The following is a 22,764-nucleotide window of genomic DNA, read 5'->3' on the forward strand; positions in this document are numbered from 1 at the left end:
AGACTGAATGCTCTGCAGCTGAAATCCATTAGATAATTTCTTTGACTTTCCTCACCCAAACTGTAGAAAATAATGTATTTTTATAGAAGTTTGTGAAAGACATTTAATCATTTTTTTATTTTTTTCTGTCCTCCCTCTGATGTTTTTTTGTTTGTTTTATATTTGACAATATATATACAGTAAGATTATATAATAAGTAGCTGTTGAACATAAATTATGTGAATTTAAAATACAAGATATTACGGTTTGAAATTGTTTCCACTGATTATTAACTGGTGTATTAAAATTTCTGTTCATTCATTTATCCATTTTCTTTTTTTGATGCAGCCAAGGGTTTTGGCCTTGCTTTTGGCAAGTGACCAAGTTGAATACCCATACCTGAATTTAAATGATGGCTAGTAAATGTGAAGCAACAACTAATGCAAAGTAGTCTCAAATGAAAATCTCAATCATATACCTAAATTACATGTTTGTTATCTGTATGAATTTTTCTCTCATAGAAAATTGTCAGTATTTAATGCCATTTTTCCTTTCTGTGATTTTTATGATGCTTTTATTAAAGCATCTATGAGCAGTAAAGTCACTTATTTATAAGTGGTTGGAAAAAATGTTAGAAGAAGATTTACAAAGTTCATAATATATAAATAAGATAATACAGAATAATTAAACAAATGTAGAAGTAAATGTTCCTCTATGAAAAAATAGTCAATTAGGAGTTTCTGGTGACAGCACCGAAGTCTGTTTCTAAGTTAATCTTTTTACCTTTTAGTACCTTTTTACTGTTACCTTTTAGTCATTACATAAATATAAACGTGAACTGCTTTATAAATTAGGATGTTTATTTCTAAAATTTATGATTGCTAGGGTTGAGCACAACATGAAAAATGGTAAAACTACTATGCCTATTTAGTCATTTCTCATCATTAAAGGCAAGGATTGTATATATGTCTTCAAGCTGTCCTACTTGCTGGTAAAATATAGCAGCTTAAAGCACTGTAAAATTATGAAGCCAATTCAAGCTGTTATAATTTACTTAGCTATTGGGGTGAGCTAAGAGAGCAAAGGCAATCAATTACCACGGTGGTTGATAAGAATTAACTTATTATTGTTTTTTTTTTTTTAATAGTAATTTGCCCTGAACAAACCAGATAACAATATACAAAAGGCTAAATGTTTTTCTCTTGGTTTCCAAGTTCTCCAGTTGTGATTGTTGTGTCTTTTATTAATATGTTTGTATATCATGTTTTCAAATTAATCCAGAAATGTGACCATCTTTATGGAAGCACATGGTACACTATTTATAGCTGTACCGCATTTCTATCTCAAGATCATCTGTGAATATTCAGTCCTAATAAGATCAAAATTTCACTGTAGATGGTATTTGGAAGATGCTTTAACTTAAAGCCCCAGTAATTACAGTCACACCTGATACATGCTGTGTTATTGATTTATCTATATCAGATCCCTAAACAACAAGCTATGCACATTTTGTAGGTATTTTTAAATTAGTTTCCTTGGACGCATTTATTAACAAAAACATTGTATTACACAGTGATTCTATTACATATTTTTAATGAGTAGCATGTTAAGCTACTAACAGTTTAGTGGAGAAATTATAGATTGTGTAAAATCACATGCTATTATTAAAGTTTATAACAAATAAGCCTTTAAGAACAAAGAAGAATACCTCTGGAGTATGAAATGCCTGTCATTATTAAGTTGTCTTTGATACTGAGAGATTATCTTGTTAACAGTTGGGACATCTGCATGATTGGAAGATTATCAGAAAGAATGAGTGCTAATTTCTATGTCTGTTTTATAGTCATATGCTAAAGTACCACTTGGTTCATATCACAGGAGGCAAAACCAAATTAGAAGTAAATGTCATTCTGTGTTTTTCTGCCAAAGTGCATTAATAATATATTCCTCCTAATAATTTTTAATTATGACGAAAATATTTTTAAAGAAGTTTATAAATACATGAAATTTCTAGTACATATATCCAAGCAAATTACACCAGTTTCTAACTTTTTTTGCAGACTTGTCCTCAGTTCTGTCTCTGACTACTTTGCTGCCATGTTTACAAGTGATGTTTGTGAAGCCAAACAAGAAGAGATCAAAATGGAAGGCATAGACCCCAATGCACTGTGGGACCTTGTTCAGTTTGCATATACAGGTATTGTGATGCATACAGTATATACTTCCTATAAAGGCAGAGGTTGATATTTTTGTTTGCTACATTCCAATTAATTGTATTTTTGTTTAAATACTTTTTCTTTTTAATCTTAATTGTCCAAAATGCTTATTTACCATTTCTAGGGATGAATTCAGATTTTTATCTCTTATCTCCAAACTGTTCAATATTTCAGACTTGTCAAGATCAATAGGACAGTCAAGAAAATGATAATATATTTTTCTTTGTTTTCAAATACTTAAGAAGAGTGCCTCATACCCACATAATTCAAATTACATAAGATCACTGAAGGAACAGTTGTATTTTTTTTAAGAATTAACATATGTTGCTGTCTTAATAAAATCTCAGTTTAAATAATTGTATAAATCGTCAAAAATTTGAAAGAAAAAAAATTGAAATCTAAATAAGAAAATATTTTAAAAGGTTTTATTATGAGTCAGATGTTTTCACTTTCATTTTCTTTTGTATACTGGTACTGTTTTGAAGTGTAAACTTATGAATAATTCAAAATGCATAGGTAATAACTCAAACCTCTCTTCTGAATAGTTTTTACATTTTAATACATGATAGATTTGGGATTTATCCTTCTTAAGCAACTTGTTATGCACATTGTAACTGAAGTGCATTAATCTGAAAGAATGTTAATGTTACAAAATAAGGTAATTAAAAGACTGGGAATGCCTATAAGATTTACCTCAAATCAGATAAATATAAAATATATACTGTTTTCTATTTGTTTCCTAAAACACATCCATATATTGTTTAAATTAACCATAGTTTATCATGATGATTCTAGTATATGTTTGATTTAGATTCAATTTTAAATGGATACCCCAAACCCTGCAATTTTAATATGCTCTAAATACACATATAATAATTTAATCACAAATTGCTGTTCACATTGATATATTTAATCAGGATATGTTCTGGGTTTTTTATGACCTAATAGCCTTACATCTTAATAGAAAACAGAAATGGCAAATAAACATAATTTAAGCTAAAATACTATTTTTGAGAATAATGTTTGGGAAATAAATGTTCTAGGAATGTAAGACCGTGATTTATGTAGTACTCTATGTTAAAAGGGTAATGCCTTCTCCCATCAGCTGTGGCTTTGCCACTCAGGACTGTGCATCATCTGGAGAGTTTCAAGCTAGGGATCCATTAAATTAAATAGTTCACATAAGAAGGGTACAGTCTGATTCCTTGGTGAATGAATGGCACAACAATACTGGGATAAAATCAAGTATACCTTGGCATAGAACAGCAAAAACTACGTGTAACTTTAAATTATTTTGTAGGAGGAAGGTTAAAGAAAGAGGAGGTAAGAGAAGGGACAGTGTTGTTCCTCTGAAAGAAAACTATGGAAATACTCAAGTACTGTATGGTTCTTTTACCTCAGTTTTCACTAAAATGTAACCTGGAAAGATACAAAAGAGTTGTTTATTGACAAAAAAAGATCACATGTAAGTGTGGATTAAGGAAAGAAGCAGATTTAGAAGGAAGGAAGAAAAAAAGATAAACATTTTCAAGATTAATGAAGCTATCTAAGAACTTTATGGTTATCTCTGAGAACTTTGGAGACTGGATGAAGCAGTGAAAAAGTAGAAGCAAACCTCTACTTACCAAAAAGTTTAAGATTTTCAGCTCCTTTGACCTCCTTGATTTCTCTATGCCATATGATTTACTCTTTCATTATATGAGATGTAAAACTTGGAAGTTTCTTTTTGGTGTAAGGTAAATAAGGGCCAGACTTCACAAATGGATGAAAAGAGAACTCCACAGCTTTTTTTTTTGCATGTTTTCTAATTTGCGTCTGTATGAATATGAATTTACATCTGCAATGTTTGTTCATTTAAACAGTCTCACAGTCCAAACTGCCTCAGAAATGGCAACATTGTGCACTATAGTAACATCACCTTAAGGAATTAGAAACTTAAGATGGTAACCAAGATCTCTACTGTCTTTCACTTGCAGTGGTTATACAACATTATTCTTTTTTTTGAAGTAATTTTGTTAACCAAGTAAGACTTTAAAATATCTTAAGTTCATGCTTCCAAGTTTCACAAATACTTACCGACAATAGAAGAGTGATGAGAGCTGGGAAACATGAGACAATTTTACTTTGCTAAAAAAGTAAATATATTGGATGCCATGGATGATTCTGGTTTTGATTACTCTGTCTTGCATTTCTCTTCCATCAGGCTCTTTATCCTGACTTACTCTGATTTATCCTTATTTATTCTTAGCTTGTGTCCTTATCTCCTGAAGTTCATGTAGGATTATGTCGTTCTCTATTCCTTTTCTCTGCATCAGATATTTTAGCAGACACCTAAATTTCCTAGCTACAATTATGCTAATAAATTAAACAACACTGGGGAAGGTTTGCAGGCACTGGAACACAATTGTCTCTGTTGATCCTGGCAGTTTTAGCCAAATCCAAATAGCAATCTCTCTAAAAAATGGTGGGTATATCTTGGATACACAGCTCATAATTAATGTGGCCAACCTTGCACACAGGGTAAGAGCATTCAAAAGTACTATGGAGAATTCAGTGATAGTTCATGTAATTTGTGAATTCTTAGGAAATAGTCTCAAACTATAACTAAATTTCAGTTTATTGAAGTTAAATACAATCTAGGCTTCTCAGTTAATCATTCTGTTTTCCTTTGACCTTGCCAGAACAAAACCTTAATTTTTTTCCCCATTTTGTTTCCATCATCTTAGATGATTTATCTAGATTCGTAGTTTCTTGTCTCCCTTCTTGCACTCTGATGCCTTGTTTACCACCAGTCTAGCTCATGTCCCTCATGCCTTTGAGTCAGTTCACTTTTCTTGTACTGCATGGATGTAGACAAGAGGAAATTTAAGAAAATAGCCACTGTTTGGATACCCAGAAGCACAGAAGCCAACAGAAATTCCATTTCAGACTTTTGATCTCTAATCTGGAGCATACTTCTGTCTAGACTTAGACAGAATATCTGGAGAATCTGGCTGCCAAATTCCAATTACTGACTGCACAACGTGTGAAAATGTTTTCAACAACTCATGTCTGTGACCAGTTTAGCTCTTTATTGTTTTACCTCAGGAACAGGAAAAAATTTTGACAAATGGGCAGTTGTTTACTCCTATTTTTTTTTCCTGACACTACCTTCTTAACTCAAGGAGCTTAAAAATAAAAAAAATAAAAATCACATATAGTTGCTGCTATTACAGTAAAGGTTTTCCCTGAGGACAACTGAACATATCAGAAAAAATAAATCTGAACATGGACTTGTTTGCAAAAATGAAAATGGAATCTTAGTGGAAGCTAAGAGTATTAGAGTGGGAATATGTTTAGATGTGATTTAAAAGATGGAACCATTTATTTCCACATCGTATTATCTGTAATTCAGTCAGGTTTATTTATTTTTTTATAATCTAGTATAATTATCTCATTTTTACTGTGAAATGTACTTATTAAGTAGAAGTTTAAGAAGGATAAAATATATGTCTATGAAAAGTATTATTATAGATGAAGAGATCATAATTGATACCAGACCCTTCGCCAGTATAATCTAATACAGTTGCAAAATATCAGAATTACATTTCAGCAAAGGAGAGATTTTGTACACCAGACACACAAGAAAAAATAGTCCTGGGGTGCATCAGGCATAGCATGGCCAGCCAGGCATGGGAGAGGATTGTCCTGCTCTGCTCTGCAAAGGGGTGCCTCACCCCGAGCCCTGTGGGTGATTTTGAGCACCACAATATTAAGAAAGGCACTAGAGAGACATTAAAATATTAGAGAGGGCCATGAGATTTGTGAAGGGGCTTGAGGAGCAGCTGAGTTCAATTGGTCTGTTAAGCCTGGAGAAGAGGAGACTGAGGGGACACCTCATTGCAGTTACAACTTTCTCCTGAGTGAAAGAGGAGGGGCAGACACTGATCTCTTCTCTGTGCTGACCAGTACAGAACCCAAGGGAATGGCTGAAGCTATCTCAGGGGAGCTTTAGGCTGGATAATAGAAAAAAGTTCTACACTCAGAGGAGATTGGGCACTGGAAGAGGCTCCCCAGGGCAGTGGTCACAGCACCAACACTGACAGTTTAAGAAGCATTTGGACAGTGCACTCAGGCACGTGGTGTCACTCTCAGGAGTAGTCTTGTGCAGGGCTTAAAGCTGAACTCACTGATCCCTGAGGGTCCCTTCCAACTCAGCTTATTCTGTGATTCTGTGATTCTGTATGAAAAAAGATTTCTAAATAATTGGCGAGGTAGAATTACATGGTGACCAGCAGAGCATCAAGTCTTGTACAGCTTTGATTAGAGCAGCTCCTGAGTAAAGGCACCTGCCAGTCTAAGAGTAGTAATAGGAAGACAGAAAATTAGACAACCAAGTGTACTGATTTAAAGATAATAAAGGAAGTTGACATTTCTGCATATTCAGTGTGATTAATTATGTAATTTTAAAGTTATGTGATCGATGTACCTATAAAACAGAATTTGATAAAAGCTGAAAAAATTGTCATGTGTTAAAATAAATCTATAAACTGTGTTAGATCAATCTTGGGTTTGTTTTGGAAGTGTTTTGGGATTTTTTGTATAAATTTAACTTATTTTTGTAAATAAATTAATAAGGTAGTGACTAAATATTATTTTATCTGAAATAAGCACAAAGTTTTCTAATGACATAGGCTACATTATTATATAATTGCAACTTGTATAATTCAAATTATGTAGATGATGTAAATTTATTAGAAAAACATTCCATCGAAGTTATATACTTCTTGTTTTATACATAGGCTCAAAAGGATAAATCAAAACGGCTTTACCATTGTTTTTTGTAAAGGATATATTTGACCGTAAAACAATATGCGACTTCATTAGTCTATCCACACTTTGCTGCATTTTGTTGGTTTATTCAAATAGACAAAAAATAGTGTGTTTAGTCTGTGATACAGCAGAACTGTAACTTAATAGGAAACAAAATTTCCTCTTTTGCATATCTGCTCCTTGTGAGCCAGCTGAGGAAATCTGAAGCCAACTCTTAGGTGCAAGGTCTGTGCAGAAAGTATGATTCATATTTCAAGCAGCAAGATGATTGATAGCAAAAAAATCTGTGACTGAGATCTTAATGCCCTGGGAGAGATGGATAAGTAATCTTTGATCTTTTAGGAATTCAATATAAGCAGTTATACAGAAGAGTGTTTCTTCACCTCGTTTTCTTAGGTAATGCTTCTTTCTTGATCTTAAAACTTGAGTTGTCATTATTTTCAATTGTGCTTCAATAGTTCAGAGAAGAATGAAACTCTAAGATTGATATTCTGTTGTTTTTCTGCTATTGGTGACTGTGGGAGCCCTCCTTTGAAGATACAAAAGAGGTGCAAAGTTACTATAGATTTCCTATATTGGGAAATCTAATTAGCATCAGGATGTCTACTTAGCATGCATTCCCGACAGAGATCAGAAGTGTAGGTTGTTGCTTTCATACTGTTAATGAAACTGAGAAAGCAAAACCCATTTAAGCAATAGAAAACTAAAAATCCTTGATTTGTTTATACATATCTGAAAAAAAACCAACAGAGAATGGATCATAAATGGAGGAGGTTCAAGCCCTGCTGTACAGCTTTTAATTAGATTTTATTTGGGAGATTCTTTAATTAAAGTACTGTCAAGTGCCTTTGTCAGAATTATAGCTAATAACACACATAGGGCAGACGGCAGGGATGCAGCAAGTAGGAACATGCCTTTGAGAGCAAGGACCCTTAGGTTCTTGCAGCACAGAAGCTATATTAATTAAATATCCTAAGGAGGTTTCTTTCTTGGTTTAGGTTTGGGGACTTCCTTTTTTTTTTTACTTCTGAAAGTCAGTTGTCTATATGAACAAACATTGGGGACAGCTCTTAGCAAACTTTTGGCTTGTGCCAATTAATAGTCTCAGAGTCCAGGGATTATCACAGCCACTGGATTATGTTACAACGTGATGTTTGAATGTGACTGCCATTGCTTGGAGGATGACAGCTTTTGGAATAAAACTGAGGCCATTTCATTCTCGTTAGCCTCAGTGCTAGAGGGAAGTCCCAGACAAGCTTAACTCAATGGATACAACATAAGGTATTTTATTAAAAGCTTGTGCTCAGACAAATAATGCCTGGATTTTAGGTACTGGTGGCATTTTTACAGTATTTCAGGCTTCTCCTCTTTAGTATATATTGATCACAATGAGAAGTATAGCTAGCCTGTCCTTACCTCTACCTCTGTGACATGTGGAATTTGTTCAAGAGTTATTTGTTCTGTAGTATCATGTTAGAGATCCCTGTGAATGTGGATCATGTCTAAGTAGCACTTTTTGAAGGAGACTATTACCTGCTGCTACCCCACTACATTTTCTCTGCCATGTATTTGATGGCTGACTTTGCACTTGCAAAGAATAGGCCCTTAAAATTCCATTCATTTCAGATGGGAGATCATTTGTTCCAGGAGCTCTGGGATGAGTGATAAAAGGAAAAATTAAGGTAAGTGAATTGATCTGAAAGACTTTGTCAGCTGTTGTGTAATGGAGAGTACAGAAAAATGGTCATATATCATACTAGGTGCTCATAGACCCTGAGGACCTTGTCTCCATCTAGAGCAGATGTTTTCTATTCCTGCCACTGAAACACAAAGTCCTTGCTCATTCCTGGAGCTCTACACTCCAATGAATTATTATTCCTTCTTTTACCCTGGATACTTCATTAAGGGACAGAATTGGCAATTATGAATTAGGAACCAGCTGTTGTCTCATTATTTTGGCAAAGTATATGAGAATTGTTTAGAAAAGAGCTCTGAACTGGATATCCATAAATTTTGAGTATTCAGAATGATCTAGAATATTATGGAGTGATAGTGACTGTTTCCTTGTACTGTGATGCAATCTGCTATTCTGGAGAAGTCAATAAAAATAAATTCAGATAGACACAGGGAAGCAGTGATTATGGAGGGGAAGAACAGATAACTGGGTGCACTGCAGGGTGCATTTTTGAAGCTGTCCCTTGTTAGGCGCGAAGTTCTTCATCTCCAAAGAGAGATGAAAACAAGTACTAAAGATTAATACAGGACGTGGCTGGAAACTGAGTGTTCCTTTGAATCCCTCTGTGTTGCCATCTGGCACATGCCAGCCTGTTACTTAAATGGCATCAGTGAAGTGATCAGACAGGCTGCTGTAGATGGTCTGCCTCTTTAATGTGTTTCTTTCTGGAGCTCCTACATTGCAGGTGTGTACTGATATCCACTCTCTTGAGCTCAGCTGCCTAGCTTTGTATCTCCAGTTCCAAAGAAAAAGCAAAATAATCATGAAAATTGCAATGGTAGTTTGTGAAAGAGGTCCTCACCTTTCAGGTGTTTACTCCTGTTCCTGCATTGTAAAATACCTTCACTGCCTTTCTGCTCTGTGCCCACCTGACAGCAGCTGTGATGAAGTGTACCCTCAGAAAAGGATGTGACTGGAGTGCTCACTTCTCCCAGCAGTGCAATCCATCCCAAAGCAAAGTATATTTCATTAGGCTGTAAGGTAGACTCATAAGCAAAATATCTTTTCTTGGCAATTGATGCCTCCATTTTTGTAACTTTTTGTTGTCTAAGTGTGGATTTGAGCTGCTCTGTGCTACCGTAGCACAAGCTGCCAAATCATTGCTTGAGAAGTTAAGAAGCTTATTCTGGCAGAGGTGGGTGCTCCTGCTTCTGAGCTAGCTTCAGATTTGGAGAATAAAATACTGTTCCTTCAAACCTAGAAGCTGAGCTCTCTTGTCCTTGAGACATTTTCTTTCCTTTTTTTTTTTTTTTTTTTTTTTTAATTTCTTTTTACCACCAGAGGCCAAAGCTTAACTGTGTTCAGTGTAATAGAAAGGTTGTATCTGTCCGAGATGTACTCAATATTTGGTGCATCAAAGTCTTGTGGAATGAAGCTTCCCCCCCTTCTCAAAGATAAAGTTTGTTTTTGTTTACAAATGTAAATTCCTGGAGTGGCTTTTGATGTGTGCAGCATGATGAACAGAACATACAGTCTGGAAGCAAACATAAGTACTGAAGTCCATTGACTTAAGCGGTTCAGGGAAATTAAGGCCTTATAGATGAAATGAGCTTTTTGGAATAATTCTTGTCATTTCCCAAACTATTTTGTGAATGAGTGCAAGATTTTTGCTGTTTTCTTTATTTAATCAGCAGGTGCTGTTTATATTTATGTATTTTTTGAGGTAAATGTTATCTTGGCTATATTTTTTTTATTTTAATCTGAGTTTTTATTCCTCTATTTATGTACATAATTAAGCTTAAAATTTCCAAATTCAATTACCTGAATTATTGGTAAAAAAAATTACTAACATAATGGTCATCTGTGCAAGTAAAAACCATTAATATTTAGCATATAATCCCAGGAATGATCATAGTTTGACGATTTCTCTGTAACTAATGGAAAAACATATATCTCAGAGTGCTAAAATATCTTCACAGTTGATAAAAAGGTTTAATGAAGATGAGACTTACAGCTAAAATTATTTGCTGCTTTTAGTTCTGTTATTTGTATGTACATCTTATAGGTAACTAAGTTCAAGTATATAAAATGAGCTAAGGCATGTGAATAGCATAAGGAGAAAAATTTTAATGTCCCTCTCTAAAAAGCTGATGTATATGAATCAGTAGACAAGTTTTCATTAAAACCTGACATTTCAGTTATATAACAGAGGTGTTTTGGTTTGTAGTTTTGAGAGGGATTTTTTTTAGAACAGGAGATGAAAAGGTAACACATTGTGGATTATTTTGGCTAATATAGTTTTCTGATCTTTAGCCAGACATTTGCGAGAAGTTTTCTGCTCAGGGGGATTTAATTTGTTAATAGCATTTCCTTATCACTCTGCAATGTTGTAATTTTCCATGCTATTTAAATAAAGGGGACTGGCAGTACTGATGAAGGATCACATGAGATTAGGCCAGTTTAGTCCACTTGCTCAAAGATGTATCATTAGGGCGTAAATAACTATGCAGTATTTTAAAAGAATGATTCTAGTTAACTTCTAAGAATTCTCATATTACTGTCATGGTGGCTTTTTCATTTTTTACAGGCTGCATATTTACGTCTCTGGTGTAATTTATGAAATTATTTTATACATAATAATATTTAAATGAAGGGAGTCTACAAGAGAGGTGGAGTGAGAATATATACAAGAGCACATACAGACTGAATAAAGGCTTCAAACTGAAGTACAGTAGGTTTAGATTGGATAATAGGAAGAAATTCTTTACTGTGAGGGTGGTGTGGTACTGGAGTAGGTTGCCCAGAGAAGCTGGAGATGCCCTGGAAGTGTTCAAGGCCAGCCTGGATGGAGGAAGCTTGTTCTAGTGGGATGTGTCCCTGCCCATGGCAGGAGGGCTGGAAGTAGATGATCTTTACAGTCCCTTCCAACTGAAACCATTCTATGATTCTAGATAAACACAGCCACAGAATGCATTCTTCCTCAAGTACAACTGATGAATGTGGTGTGCAGCAAATAATTAATAGAAAATAAAACACAGTTTGATCAGAAGAAACCTCTGCTAAGTGAGTATGTGTCCTGTTTTCTTTTCTGAAAACATCTTCACCTTTATAATAAGCATGGAATACAATACAACATAGAATTTATCTTTTAAGGCATAGGTCAAACTGGAGACTAAAGATGTTCTGCTACACAGAAGATACTTTTTATAGCATTCTTCATTAACTGGTGTTCATGGATAGACATAAGAGGTGATTTTACACACAATGTCACTACCAGGAATTGATCATAACAGAGAGAATTGATCGTCAGAATTGAACCCAAAGAGTATTTCATCACCTGAAACCTGATGGCTCTAATAATTCTAGTGGTGTGTTTGGGAGCAGATGAATTGAATTAATATCAAGAAGTATGAATATCAGTAGTGTCTTGGTTAGTCAAATGAAGTTGCTCCTTTTGTAGCTGAAATCAGGAAATAGCCATTCAGGGAGTGATTCATCTCATTCTGCAGTACATGACTGAAGCAGAGCAGGTGAAAACTGCTCTGAGACCTCCTGTTTCTCTCCGTGGACTGTAAAAGGAGATCTTGGTTGATTAGCTCAGGTGGCTATCTCAAAGTACCTGAGATTTGGAATGATTAACACAAGCAATGGCAAAAAGGTTTATTATAGCAGTGTGAGGCATAGCACCTTTTTAATAAGCTTTTTCAATTCTTCAATGGAATTAGATGCTGTTTCAAGAAAGCAATTTCTTATTGTAGTCAATCTGCTATGCATAAGATGAATAAATATTAACTTGATACCATTTACTGCCTTTAAAAAAAAAATTAGACCTCCTAAAGCTGATTAGTCTATAGAAATAATTCCATTCAGCAGCATTTCAAAACTGCAACACAAATGATCAAGACACATGAAATAGAAAGATTAAAAAGATAAATACCTGATTACAAGGAATTAGTTTCACCCTTTGTTTCTAATTCCTTGACACTTTCCATGATTTTCCTTGTACACACAGCGCTCTTAGGAATGTTGAGGAGTCTTGCTATGAATAAGTATGTAATTACAAAAGAGAAAAAAAAAAAAAAAAGTACTGTAAAAAAACTATTGTAAAATTATATTATGGTGTGTTACACATTTAAGTTAAAATTCATGGCTTATTCAAACAGCAAATGATCTGTATCTAATGAGTTGTCCCACCACAGGTCCCATCTGTTGGTCAATAGCTGTGGGAGGCTATTCAGGTGATACACACTGACATTATTAGCATCATACAAAGGTGGGCAAAGGTGCAGTGATCCCCTGTAAACAAAAGTAGTTCTAAAGTATAGTCAATAGTGTAGAAGAGAAAATAAAAGGAAAAAACAAAAAAAACCCCAAAACAAACAACAACAAAGCAAAAAAAAAACCACCTCCCCCCCAAAAAAAAAGCAATCACAGCAAAGAAACCCAAATAGGAAAAACCAACCCCCCTCCCAAAAATAAGAAAACAAAACAAACCCACAAACCAACCCCAAGTCAAAACTCTCTGTGAACTTGGGAAAAGGCTTAGCAGCAGAAGACCAGAGAATTTTTATATTATCTCTGCTTCACTTTTTCATAATGAAGTAATAAAATTTATGTAGTTGTTATGAGAATGCATTCTAAAGACAGGCATTGTAATTTCTGCATAAGCAATGCACATAAAAATTTCACAAATGCAGCTATAATTTAGAATAACAATTAGAATACATTAAAGTTCTTTTGATTGTTTTTTCTTCATATTTTTTCATCTTAATTAATGTAATACAAAAGAAGATTTTAAGCTCTGGTTAATTTGTTTTTCTCAGACTCAGGCATTTGTGCAAGCTTCTTATTGCATAAAAATGTGAGGGGGAGGTGAATTGAAGAAGCAGTAATATTAATGCCCCTTGAATAGCCCATTAAACATTTTTAAATAGATGCTTGGATCTGCTAATTGCCAATATAAAACTGGCTGAAGATTTCATATGTTATATGCAGAGCCCCTTAACAGCTTTCTTTTTTCAAACTCTGACCATGCTAAGCACTTGATATCCTAGGGGAATTTGCATAAAAATGTCATAGCACACTTCTGAAAAAGGGAATACAGCCCTTGTGAACAAATTTATGAAGGTGTTTTGATGTTTAAAAAGGAAGATAAGGAAGATTTGGAAAGCATTTAGATGGATTAAAAATCTGTCTATCATTTAAGCTAAAAGAATGAGGAACAATAAACTCTTTAGCTCATACTGAGTGTACTTTTCTAGCTTTTATCATAGATATATTAAGTAGTAAATTAGTATATCTCAATTTAGTTAAAAATAAGTCAAGCTACAATATATTCATATACCCAGATATCCCAGAAGCCATTGTATGTTTACTTCCTCTATTAAAATGTAAAGCAGAAATGTGTTCGCACTCTTCTATAAAAATGTGAAACATCTTCTTCAAAATGTCCATGTTAATTACATAAAGAAATAGATGATCCATAAAACAGATAATATTCTTTATTGATTTAAACCTAGCTTAATCCTACTATTTCCCAACTAATACTGTTCCAGGACTAGTGTACCTTAAAGTGAACAAATATCTCAATTTTAAGTGAAAAATATCTCAATGTGAAAACAAATAGATTGATGTAGTTTCAACTGATTCCTTTGTGTTCTTCTCCTAAGGGTAGCTACCTTTAGAGATAAAAAGGCCAAACCATGAGACTGTTATCTTTCCTCATAAAGTTAGAATACTGAAAGTATCCTATTTCTATACTTACATCACTTTGCAAATGCCACCTGGATCCAGTTTTGTAGGGCCCGAGACTTTTTTTGAGATCATTGTTCGAAAACAAATAGCATGTAAGAAGTGGAGGTTTATAATTCCTGTTTGGTTTTGGTTTTTGTTTTTGTTTTTGTTTTTTTTTTTTTTGGGGGTGAGGTGTTTGGGATTTTTGGGGTTTTTTTTTTTGGGTGTGGGCGAATGGGGTTTGTTTCCATTTCTCAGTTCATCTAATTTTCAAAGGTGTTTTGCACATTTTTAATATTTTTAACTTCTGGTACCAGGATGATCAGTTTTAACCTGAACACCACTATATTTTGAATGCTTCCACTTTACACAGTGGAATTGCCTTCCAGAGAATAGACTGTGTGTTGAACCAGCCATTACCTGCAGGTGTGCAGCAAATGTGGGAGTGTCATTGATGAATATATGGGTCACCCAAGACTCTGCTGCTGAGTGTGCCTTCTGCCCACAATGCATAAAGATGAGGTGTATGAAAATTATGAGAAAAGGTTAGATAACATAAAGAAAAACTTATGTGACATTAAAAAAAGAATAAAAATAAATAGAGGGAACCCCCTGAAATTAGGCTGTGCACTTGATCGGATGCTCTGACCTTTGCAAAAGGATGTATTATAACTAAATCTAGGAAAGTATGACTTCACAGTTTCCATCTTACATTAAAAGCTCCAGATATAGTGAAAGAAGAAAAGATCAGATGTGCAGTGTTAATGTTACTGTATTTTGAATTTGGTTTTGCAATATAAACCATCTTGTCTTTTCAAAGGCATGCTGTTGCAAAATTGAGGATTTTAGGACTCCTTAGTGCTGTGCAATAGAATTATTAAGATTTTTAGGTATTTTTTTTTTATGTGACAACAAATACAAAGCTTGTGTGGGAGAAAAGAATGAGTTTATCTAGGTGTTGAACTATAATACTTTTAAGAGAAAGATCAATATATGCTTAAGCGTCTTATAGGTGGAAATTATTTTTCCAAGCACAGCACAATAAAATCAGAATTTTTTTTGACAATTTGTATTAAATTTGCACATTTAATTTTCCTATTCTTTTTCTTTTCCAGTTGTCCAAAACATTCTTGTAGTTTTTAGTTTGTAGATTTTTAAGTTTTTAATGTAAGAGATTTATAAGATTCTAATGTAAAAATGAAATCTAATATTATGGTTGGGAGGAGCATTATAACACAAATTACATATTCCAGACTAAAGTAAATTATTTTTAAAGTTTATTTTATTTTATTTTACCTTTTATTTATTAAAAAGTATGTCAATCTGCAAGGTAAAGATAATGACTTGTGAAATTACAGAATTAAGTGCAATATAAGTATTAATGGTTGTTTTCCCTAATATAAATTATTTTAGAGGAACTATGTGTTATGAGAAGCCTGCCATATGTTACTCAGATAACATTAATCCCAAAGTCACATTACAAATGAGCAACACAACGTTTGAAGACTGTTAAGCCTTGTTTTGAAGATGTATTTATGATCTATTTATATATTAGGCAGTTATTTCATTCTTTTCAGGGAAGTAAAATGCTGTGAGGTTTGCTCTGTGCCACTGAAGATAACAGGTTTTATCACAAATTTCGAAGGGAAAAAGAAAAGAAACCCAACAAAAAACCATCCACAGCCTGGTTGATATCGAGATATTCCAAGTCTTCTCTTCCATTTCACACAGTACAGTCTCTCTTTTTATGCCTGTTACATAGTTGAATTAATAGTACTTTAAAAAAAATATTTCTAATACTGTAATTTCCAGGTCACTGGGGTGTTCAGTCAGGGAGATTAATCCTTCTTTTCTTCACTTTTTTTGAAGAGTTATTTATATAGAGCTACAATTATTTATAAAAACATCTTTTGATGCTGTTTGGTTTGTAAATACTAAGTAAAGAAGTCTGCATTTGTTATCAATACTTTTTTTTAGGCTGCCTGGAATTAAAAGAAGACACCATTGAAAACCTCCTAGCAGCTGCCTGCCTCCTCCAGCTCCCCCAAGTAGTTGAGGTTTGCTGCCATTTTCTAATGAAGCTTTTGCACCCATCCAACTGTTTGGGAATACGAGCATTCGCTGATGCACAAGGGTGCACAGAGCTTATGAAGGTGGCTCACAACTACACCATGGTAAGGCAGTTTTGGAACATCTAAATTATAATCTTGTGAATCCTGTATATCCTCTACAAGTACAAAACCTTGTTACTTGTTAGGTTTTGGGTTGGAGTTATTCTGTATTACATTCTGTATTTCTATGGAACTTTATTTCATTAGTGGTCCTTTTGAAACGATCAAACTGGTCATCTCTATGAACTTCAGTGAAGTTATAACAATTGGCCTTCTGTGATGGATGCACTGCTGATTCAGAGCTGTATATAAGTTATTTAGATGCAAAGGTGATAAGAGTAAAGTGTATATAAATCATTAGAATACTTTTTAATCGCTTTAGCTTTAGGGAAGCTTTGTAATTGTCATTGTTCTGCATGGGAACACATGAAGGGGAGTTTTCTTGGGTAGTGGGTTTGGGTTTTTTGGTCAAGAATTTTAGTCATCCTCTTAGTCATCTGTGAAGTAGATTAAGACAGGAAGTTCTAGAAATAAGGAATTTTGTCTGGTAATATTTAATATTTTTCTAGTTACGTCTGAGGGAACAGGTATGGAATTAATGTCAAAATTTAACCAGAATCAATGGAACAAAAATATGCTACTTACTCAGAAATTAAATCATATTGGTAGCCATTTGGTTTTCATAGTTTGACAAAATTAGAAACATCTGGCTCATGACATTAAACTTACATGAAGAGTAATTATATATCATTTATGAGAAATAATGGTCCCTTTAGGTCTCTCCTGAAATTATTACTGAAGTAATAGAGCACATTTCAATGAATCTCATTCTCTTGTTCAGCATTTATGTCCTTATTTTATTTATTCTTTTCTGTAACTAGTAACACATTACAATTTACAGGTTTAACAGGTTTTCTACCACTATAGTTGAGATAGTTATACCCATGTTACAGTTCTGGAGCAAGTTCTGTGATTTCTCTATATTACATGTCCAAGCTAGTCAGTTAAACCTTCTTCTGTCAGCAGAGAGAAGTAAGCTGTCAGAGCAGCACTCATGTGATCTTCTTTCAAATGAAATTGCATTAGGACTGAACAGATGTGTTTTGATAAAATCCAACCTTTTTATCAATATAGTTCTTAGATTTATATATTACTTTTATACTTTCAGTTTGTTTTATTGCATGAATATGAAAAAATAGAGGAAAAAATTGATTTCAAAAGTTTTTAAACTGCTTATGATTCTTTAAAAGAACTTACTGAAATATTTTTGAGTGAATGAAATTATTTATTATAATACATTTGAAGACCTGTGACTAACACATATCTAATGTATCACAAAGTTCACAAAGATCTGTGCCATGCCTCAGATATTTGGAATATAATTTATTATTCTTTTGATAATGAGATCTAAAATCTCAGTTATGGGTTATGGGGAAATCACCAAAAAAAAGATGGCAGATCATAGAGGAAGTCAGTTGTAATTAATAAGCAAGCTCAGATTTATCCTCAAGGGCAAGTACTTTCAAGTAGGCACAAGTCATGCTTTCGCTTTGCAAGAAAACAGATAATCACCATGAAATGATAGTATTTTTTCCTGACCCAGTGAAAACATAACCCTGAAAGATAAGCTTCATAGTGTGTGATATTTTCATAAGCATTGTGTTACCTTGTTTAGGCGTGAGTCAGCTCATGACTATTTGAGTTACTGTTTTGTGTTAATGTGTGTGTAAGACCAGTTGTGGGTGGGGAAGGAGTTCCTTATTGCCTCTCTTCAGTACAGCACTTTCAGTCAAAGAGAATCTACATAAGAGAAAAATTATTAGTTCTTCTGCATGGATACATAACCAGGAAAAACTTACACAGTTCAAGATACCCTGAGGAGTGTGATAGAGGAACACCAGAGACCTGGGAATGTGGAGAAAGGGGAGGAAAGTGAGGAGCACAGGCAAAGAGCAGATGCATAGTCTCTGAGGTGACAGAAAGCATTTTTTCCTTCAGGCTCCAGGACAGTGGACTGTGATGAGGGAAAACATAAAGTAGGGCAAGAGGGAGTTTGTTAACAAACTCCTCCAGTCTTATGCAGAGGATTTGAGAGGAAGCACTGGCTAAAAAAAGGATGGAAAATTCACTGTTTCCCTTAGAAATGGTTCTCTTGCTTTCCAGAAAACTACAAGGCCCTTTCTCTAAAGCTTTTCAGGGAGCTTTTTTAAGAGTTCAAATGGGTACATCTCAAATTCTAACTTTGTGAATCTTCTTCCACACTGTTATTGCAAAAGCTTGTTGTGAATAGGAAGTAGTACTCCCTTAACTCTGAAATCTCATGCAGTTGTTTGCTTGAGATAAAAATCCCCAAAGAAACAATAGTTCTATACTGGTTTAGGAATGAGGAGCATGACAAAGTTTTTCAAATAATCTTATAAAAATATAATTGTAGGTGTGGCTTACATGGTAGATTGTGTGATAATTTTGAGATATGACTCAAATCTCATCTTGGAATAATTTTGCTTCTTAGCTAATTACATAGTTGAAATTAAATATTCATTGATTCATTTGAAAAAGCCAAGTAATAAAACAACAGCTCTTTGCCTGCATTATACCTGGAAAATATTATACAGCTTTTCTCCATCAATTACTTTTAAGTAGAAAGTAATTCACAGTTGTCTTCACAATGGCATTTTAATGAAAATCAATATATTTTCTTAAAATATTTTGCTTCATTTAGTCTCCATAAATGTTTTAATCTTCACTTTTCAAAGAAATCTGCTTGCCTAGTCTCAGACTTGATATAAGTTCTTAATTACAGTTATATAACTCTCCTTTTGCTTTCACATAACATGTTATGAGGGCAAGGCATTTGAGCTTGTAAATTTCTTTGTACTGAAGAGGAAAAAGCTCCTAAGGAGCAGACCAATTAAGAATCCTGTTGACAGGAGATGTGTAATTTCAAACACATTTTCTGTCACACTGAATAACTTCTATTTCCCTAACCATGATATCTGTGGAAACAAGGAATACATATTTTTAACTGCATAGTTCTCACAGGTATGTCCTATCTAACGTGAATAAAGTTTGTTAATTATAAAGTTATATATAACTTTCCATGAGCAGAGGTATAATATCCCTGGTGTTCACTGGGATATTTCGTCTTCAGTGTCAAATATGAAATTATTATTTTTAAATGCAAAATCTAAGTGAGGAAGAGCAAATATCTTCATAGAAGAGGAGAGAAAGTGAGGAAATGAAGATAAGAAAAGCAGTGAAGGAAAGCCAGATAATATTTGAAAAATCTTGGAAAATACATTAGCCATATAGCAAAACATGAGATCAGTGGAAGAAAAGAGGAAGGTAGATTTCATAAAAATTTGGTGAGCAATGAACATTGGAGATTCTATGTTTGTGTTCCCTGTACTTTTTAGAAATGGAATTTGGATGGCAACATTTTAAATGAAAGCTTTACAAGGAAGAAGGTAATAAGGGAAAAAAATGTAAATTGTCATTGGGGTTTTTTTTTAGACACATCAGATTTAATGTAGTTTGTTTTATTTCTGGGGTGCAGAGGTGTCCTGCCAGTGTTTTATGGTATAATTTTTATTTTTTTAATTATTTTTAATGAAACTGCTAATTTAAATGGCAGCACAAATATCCACGTCTCTTGATTTAAGACTTCTGTACTTCTTAATTGCAATCTGGGTCGTTACTAACTTGTCAATTTCAGAAAGCTTTCAATCTGCAGAACCATATGTTTGATCAGTTTAAATTCCTAGTTTATTGCCAGACTTGTTAGATGACAGTAGAGTGAAATGCATGTGTGATGTCTTTTTAAAAAAAAAAACATAAAAGCAGCAAAACGGAACATATTAATAAGCAAATGATTTCTTCTAGCAAGAATTTTTAGACAGTTCTTTATTCTTCTTGTTATAAGCTGCTTCATATGTAGGGAAGCTAACCTCTGAAGTCCACAATTTATCAGCATGTCATACTTGTCAGAAATTTAAGTTATACTGTATGGACTTATCTGTCTCTTTAGGAAACAGAGTAAAGTGTAATTTGAAATTGTGATGGCCATCTCATTGGGATGCAATTATTTTTAGAGTAGAAGATGTTTTCAAATAATTCGAACCATTGTGTGTTTATTGGTGAAGGTTTGTAATAGAACGTACTAGATTAATGGACTCTGTGGCTTTAATGTACCATTAGCCCTTCTTACAACAACTACTTTGCTACACTGATGAATACTGAAAGAGGAAATGTAACTCATATTTTTCCTTAGAAAGATAATTACGACTTGGTTTTAAAGCCTGGTAAATTATTAAAAAAAAAAATGTTCATACTTGGTATGGTTTTGAATACAAATGTAATTTGCTTTCTCTCTCCCAGTAAAGGCCATGGTTCAGCTTGTGTTATAATGTATAGATAATGTTTGGAAATTGAGAGTGTTACCTTCCAAGACATAGTACAAGATTCTTCATCTCATTATCGTGCCATTTGACTTAAACTTGATTGCTCCAAACAGAAAATTGAAATACCTCATAGATATGGCTATTTGATCTGTCAGTGCTTCACCTCTCAGGAAACTCCGTGATCATTTTGCATCTTGAAACTGCAGTTTGAGAGTTGAAATGATAGAGCTTGTTCCCTATTTTTATTTCACCATATTTCAAAATGAATTGCTAAATATAAACTTGTAAAATCTTCAAATTACTTTGATGCATTGAGCAGAAGAATGGCTATAAGTAAAAATTCCTTGACCAGAAGAACATAAATGAATAAAGTGATTGATGTGTCTGTAACCCAGTCCTAATGTTAGCAATATAAAGGACCCTAAAATATGTTACAGTTCCAAGCCTAGGAGATGCCGAATGTTTGCAAGTGCCTTTGAATGAAGTTGTAAGAGGTGTTCAGCTTCTCAGAGATGCAGTTCTGTGCTTTGCACTGCAAGGGTCATTAGTCGCAGTACAACAAAACATTTTTCAAACTTAATTACGAGCGTGCAAGTAATCTCAGTGACAGGTACTGACTCGGTATGGACTCTTTAATTTACTGAGAATTCTGATTGTACTGCAGATGGAGAAACCATTTCATTTAGTTGAAGTGTATGCCTTATGCAAATTTTTTAATGATCTTTTATGGCGAAGAGCTTCAGTGATCATTTTATTAGTTATGTTCATTATCTAGGTTACAAAATTTCACAGTTAAAACCTGTTGGGTTGGAGTGGGGGAGGAGTGATATGTAGAACCTTTCCTTTCCATTTACAACAGTTTATCCTGAAGCATATTGAAATATTGTAATGTTACTCCATATTCAAATTAAGAAAAATATTATTGATATATTGATAGATGGTCATAACAGTCATTAATGATTTGTAGTCGTACATTGAGACATTGGGCTTTATTTCAGTGTTGTTATAGCTTTGACTAAAGTCAGATGACAAGTGAGGCGAGAAAACTCTCTAGAATTGTAATTTTATAATTCTTTAGTGTCATGGTAAGGAGTAGTATTCCTCAATTTAGTAGTGTTCCCACTAAATCACTCCAAACCCTGCACTGCTCACTCATCCCCCCTTTTCTCTCCCACTCCCTGCGGCGGGACTGAAGAGGAGAACTGGGGGCACAAAAGGTAAAGATCATAGGTTGCGATAAGAACAATTGATGGGAAAGAGCAATGAGATAAGAAAAGGAACACTAGCAGCAGCAATACTATGTGAATGACAAAGTGTACAAGATGGAGGCAAATGACTTGACACACATGTTCACCATGGGGAAACCTCACAGCAATACTCAACAGCTCCATCTTCCACACTGCCTGACCTGGAAGGGAGCTTTTCCCAAGTCTCTGGATAATGGTATGAGGTGATATAGAATAACCTTCACATCCTAGCTACTCATCCTCTTGGCTACTGCAACAATTAACCCTGTCCTGGCTGAACTGAACCCTGTCCCAGCTGATTAACATCATATATGTACAGGGTCATAAGGTTGTTTTCTACTATTTAATATAGCTGAGCACATGTTGCTTAATAGATACTGATGAGGTAACAACTTTTTTAACTTCAAAATGTACTTTGTTTTGATTAGTTTGCCCTCCTTACCACCACATTGGTGACATATGGATAAACAGACAATGCAATGGATGGAAAGCTGACTGGACAGAGAGGCCCAGAGACCTGTGATTTGTAGTAAAGAGTCCAGCTTGTGACCAGTGATGTTCCTCAGGGATAATTTTGGGGTCCAACACTAT

General features: G+C 34.1%; 1 protein-coding gene across 2 annotated transcripts in view; it reads left to right on the forward strand.

Annotated features, from left to right (window-relative positions):
- Positions 1–22,764, forward strand: part of KLHL1 (kelch like family member 1) — a 180,854-nt gene that overhangs the window by 59,313 nt on the left and 98,777 nt on the right. For both annotated transcript variants that reach the window (XM_005516413.3, XM_088051172.1), the window contains exons 3-4: positions 2,040–2,176; positions 16,393–16,589. In XM_005516413.3, the coding sequence (XP_005516470.2) occupies positions 2,040–2,176; positions 16,393–16,589 (334 nt within the window). The remainder of the gene's footprint in view (positions 1–2,039; positions 2,177–16,392; positions 16,590–22,764) is intronic.

This window comes from Pseudopodoces humilis, chromosome 2 (genome assembly GCF_049639895.1).
Source record: "Pseudopodoces humilis isolate 2021_Gansu_Grassland_sample_001 chromosome 2, ASM4963989v1, whole genome shotgun sequence".
Lineage (NCBI taxonomy): Eukaryota > Metazoa > Chordata > Aves > Passeriformes > Paridae > Pseudopodoces > Pseudopodoces humilis.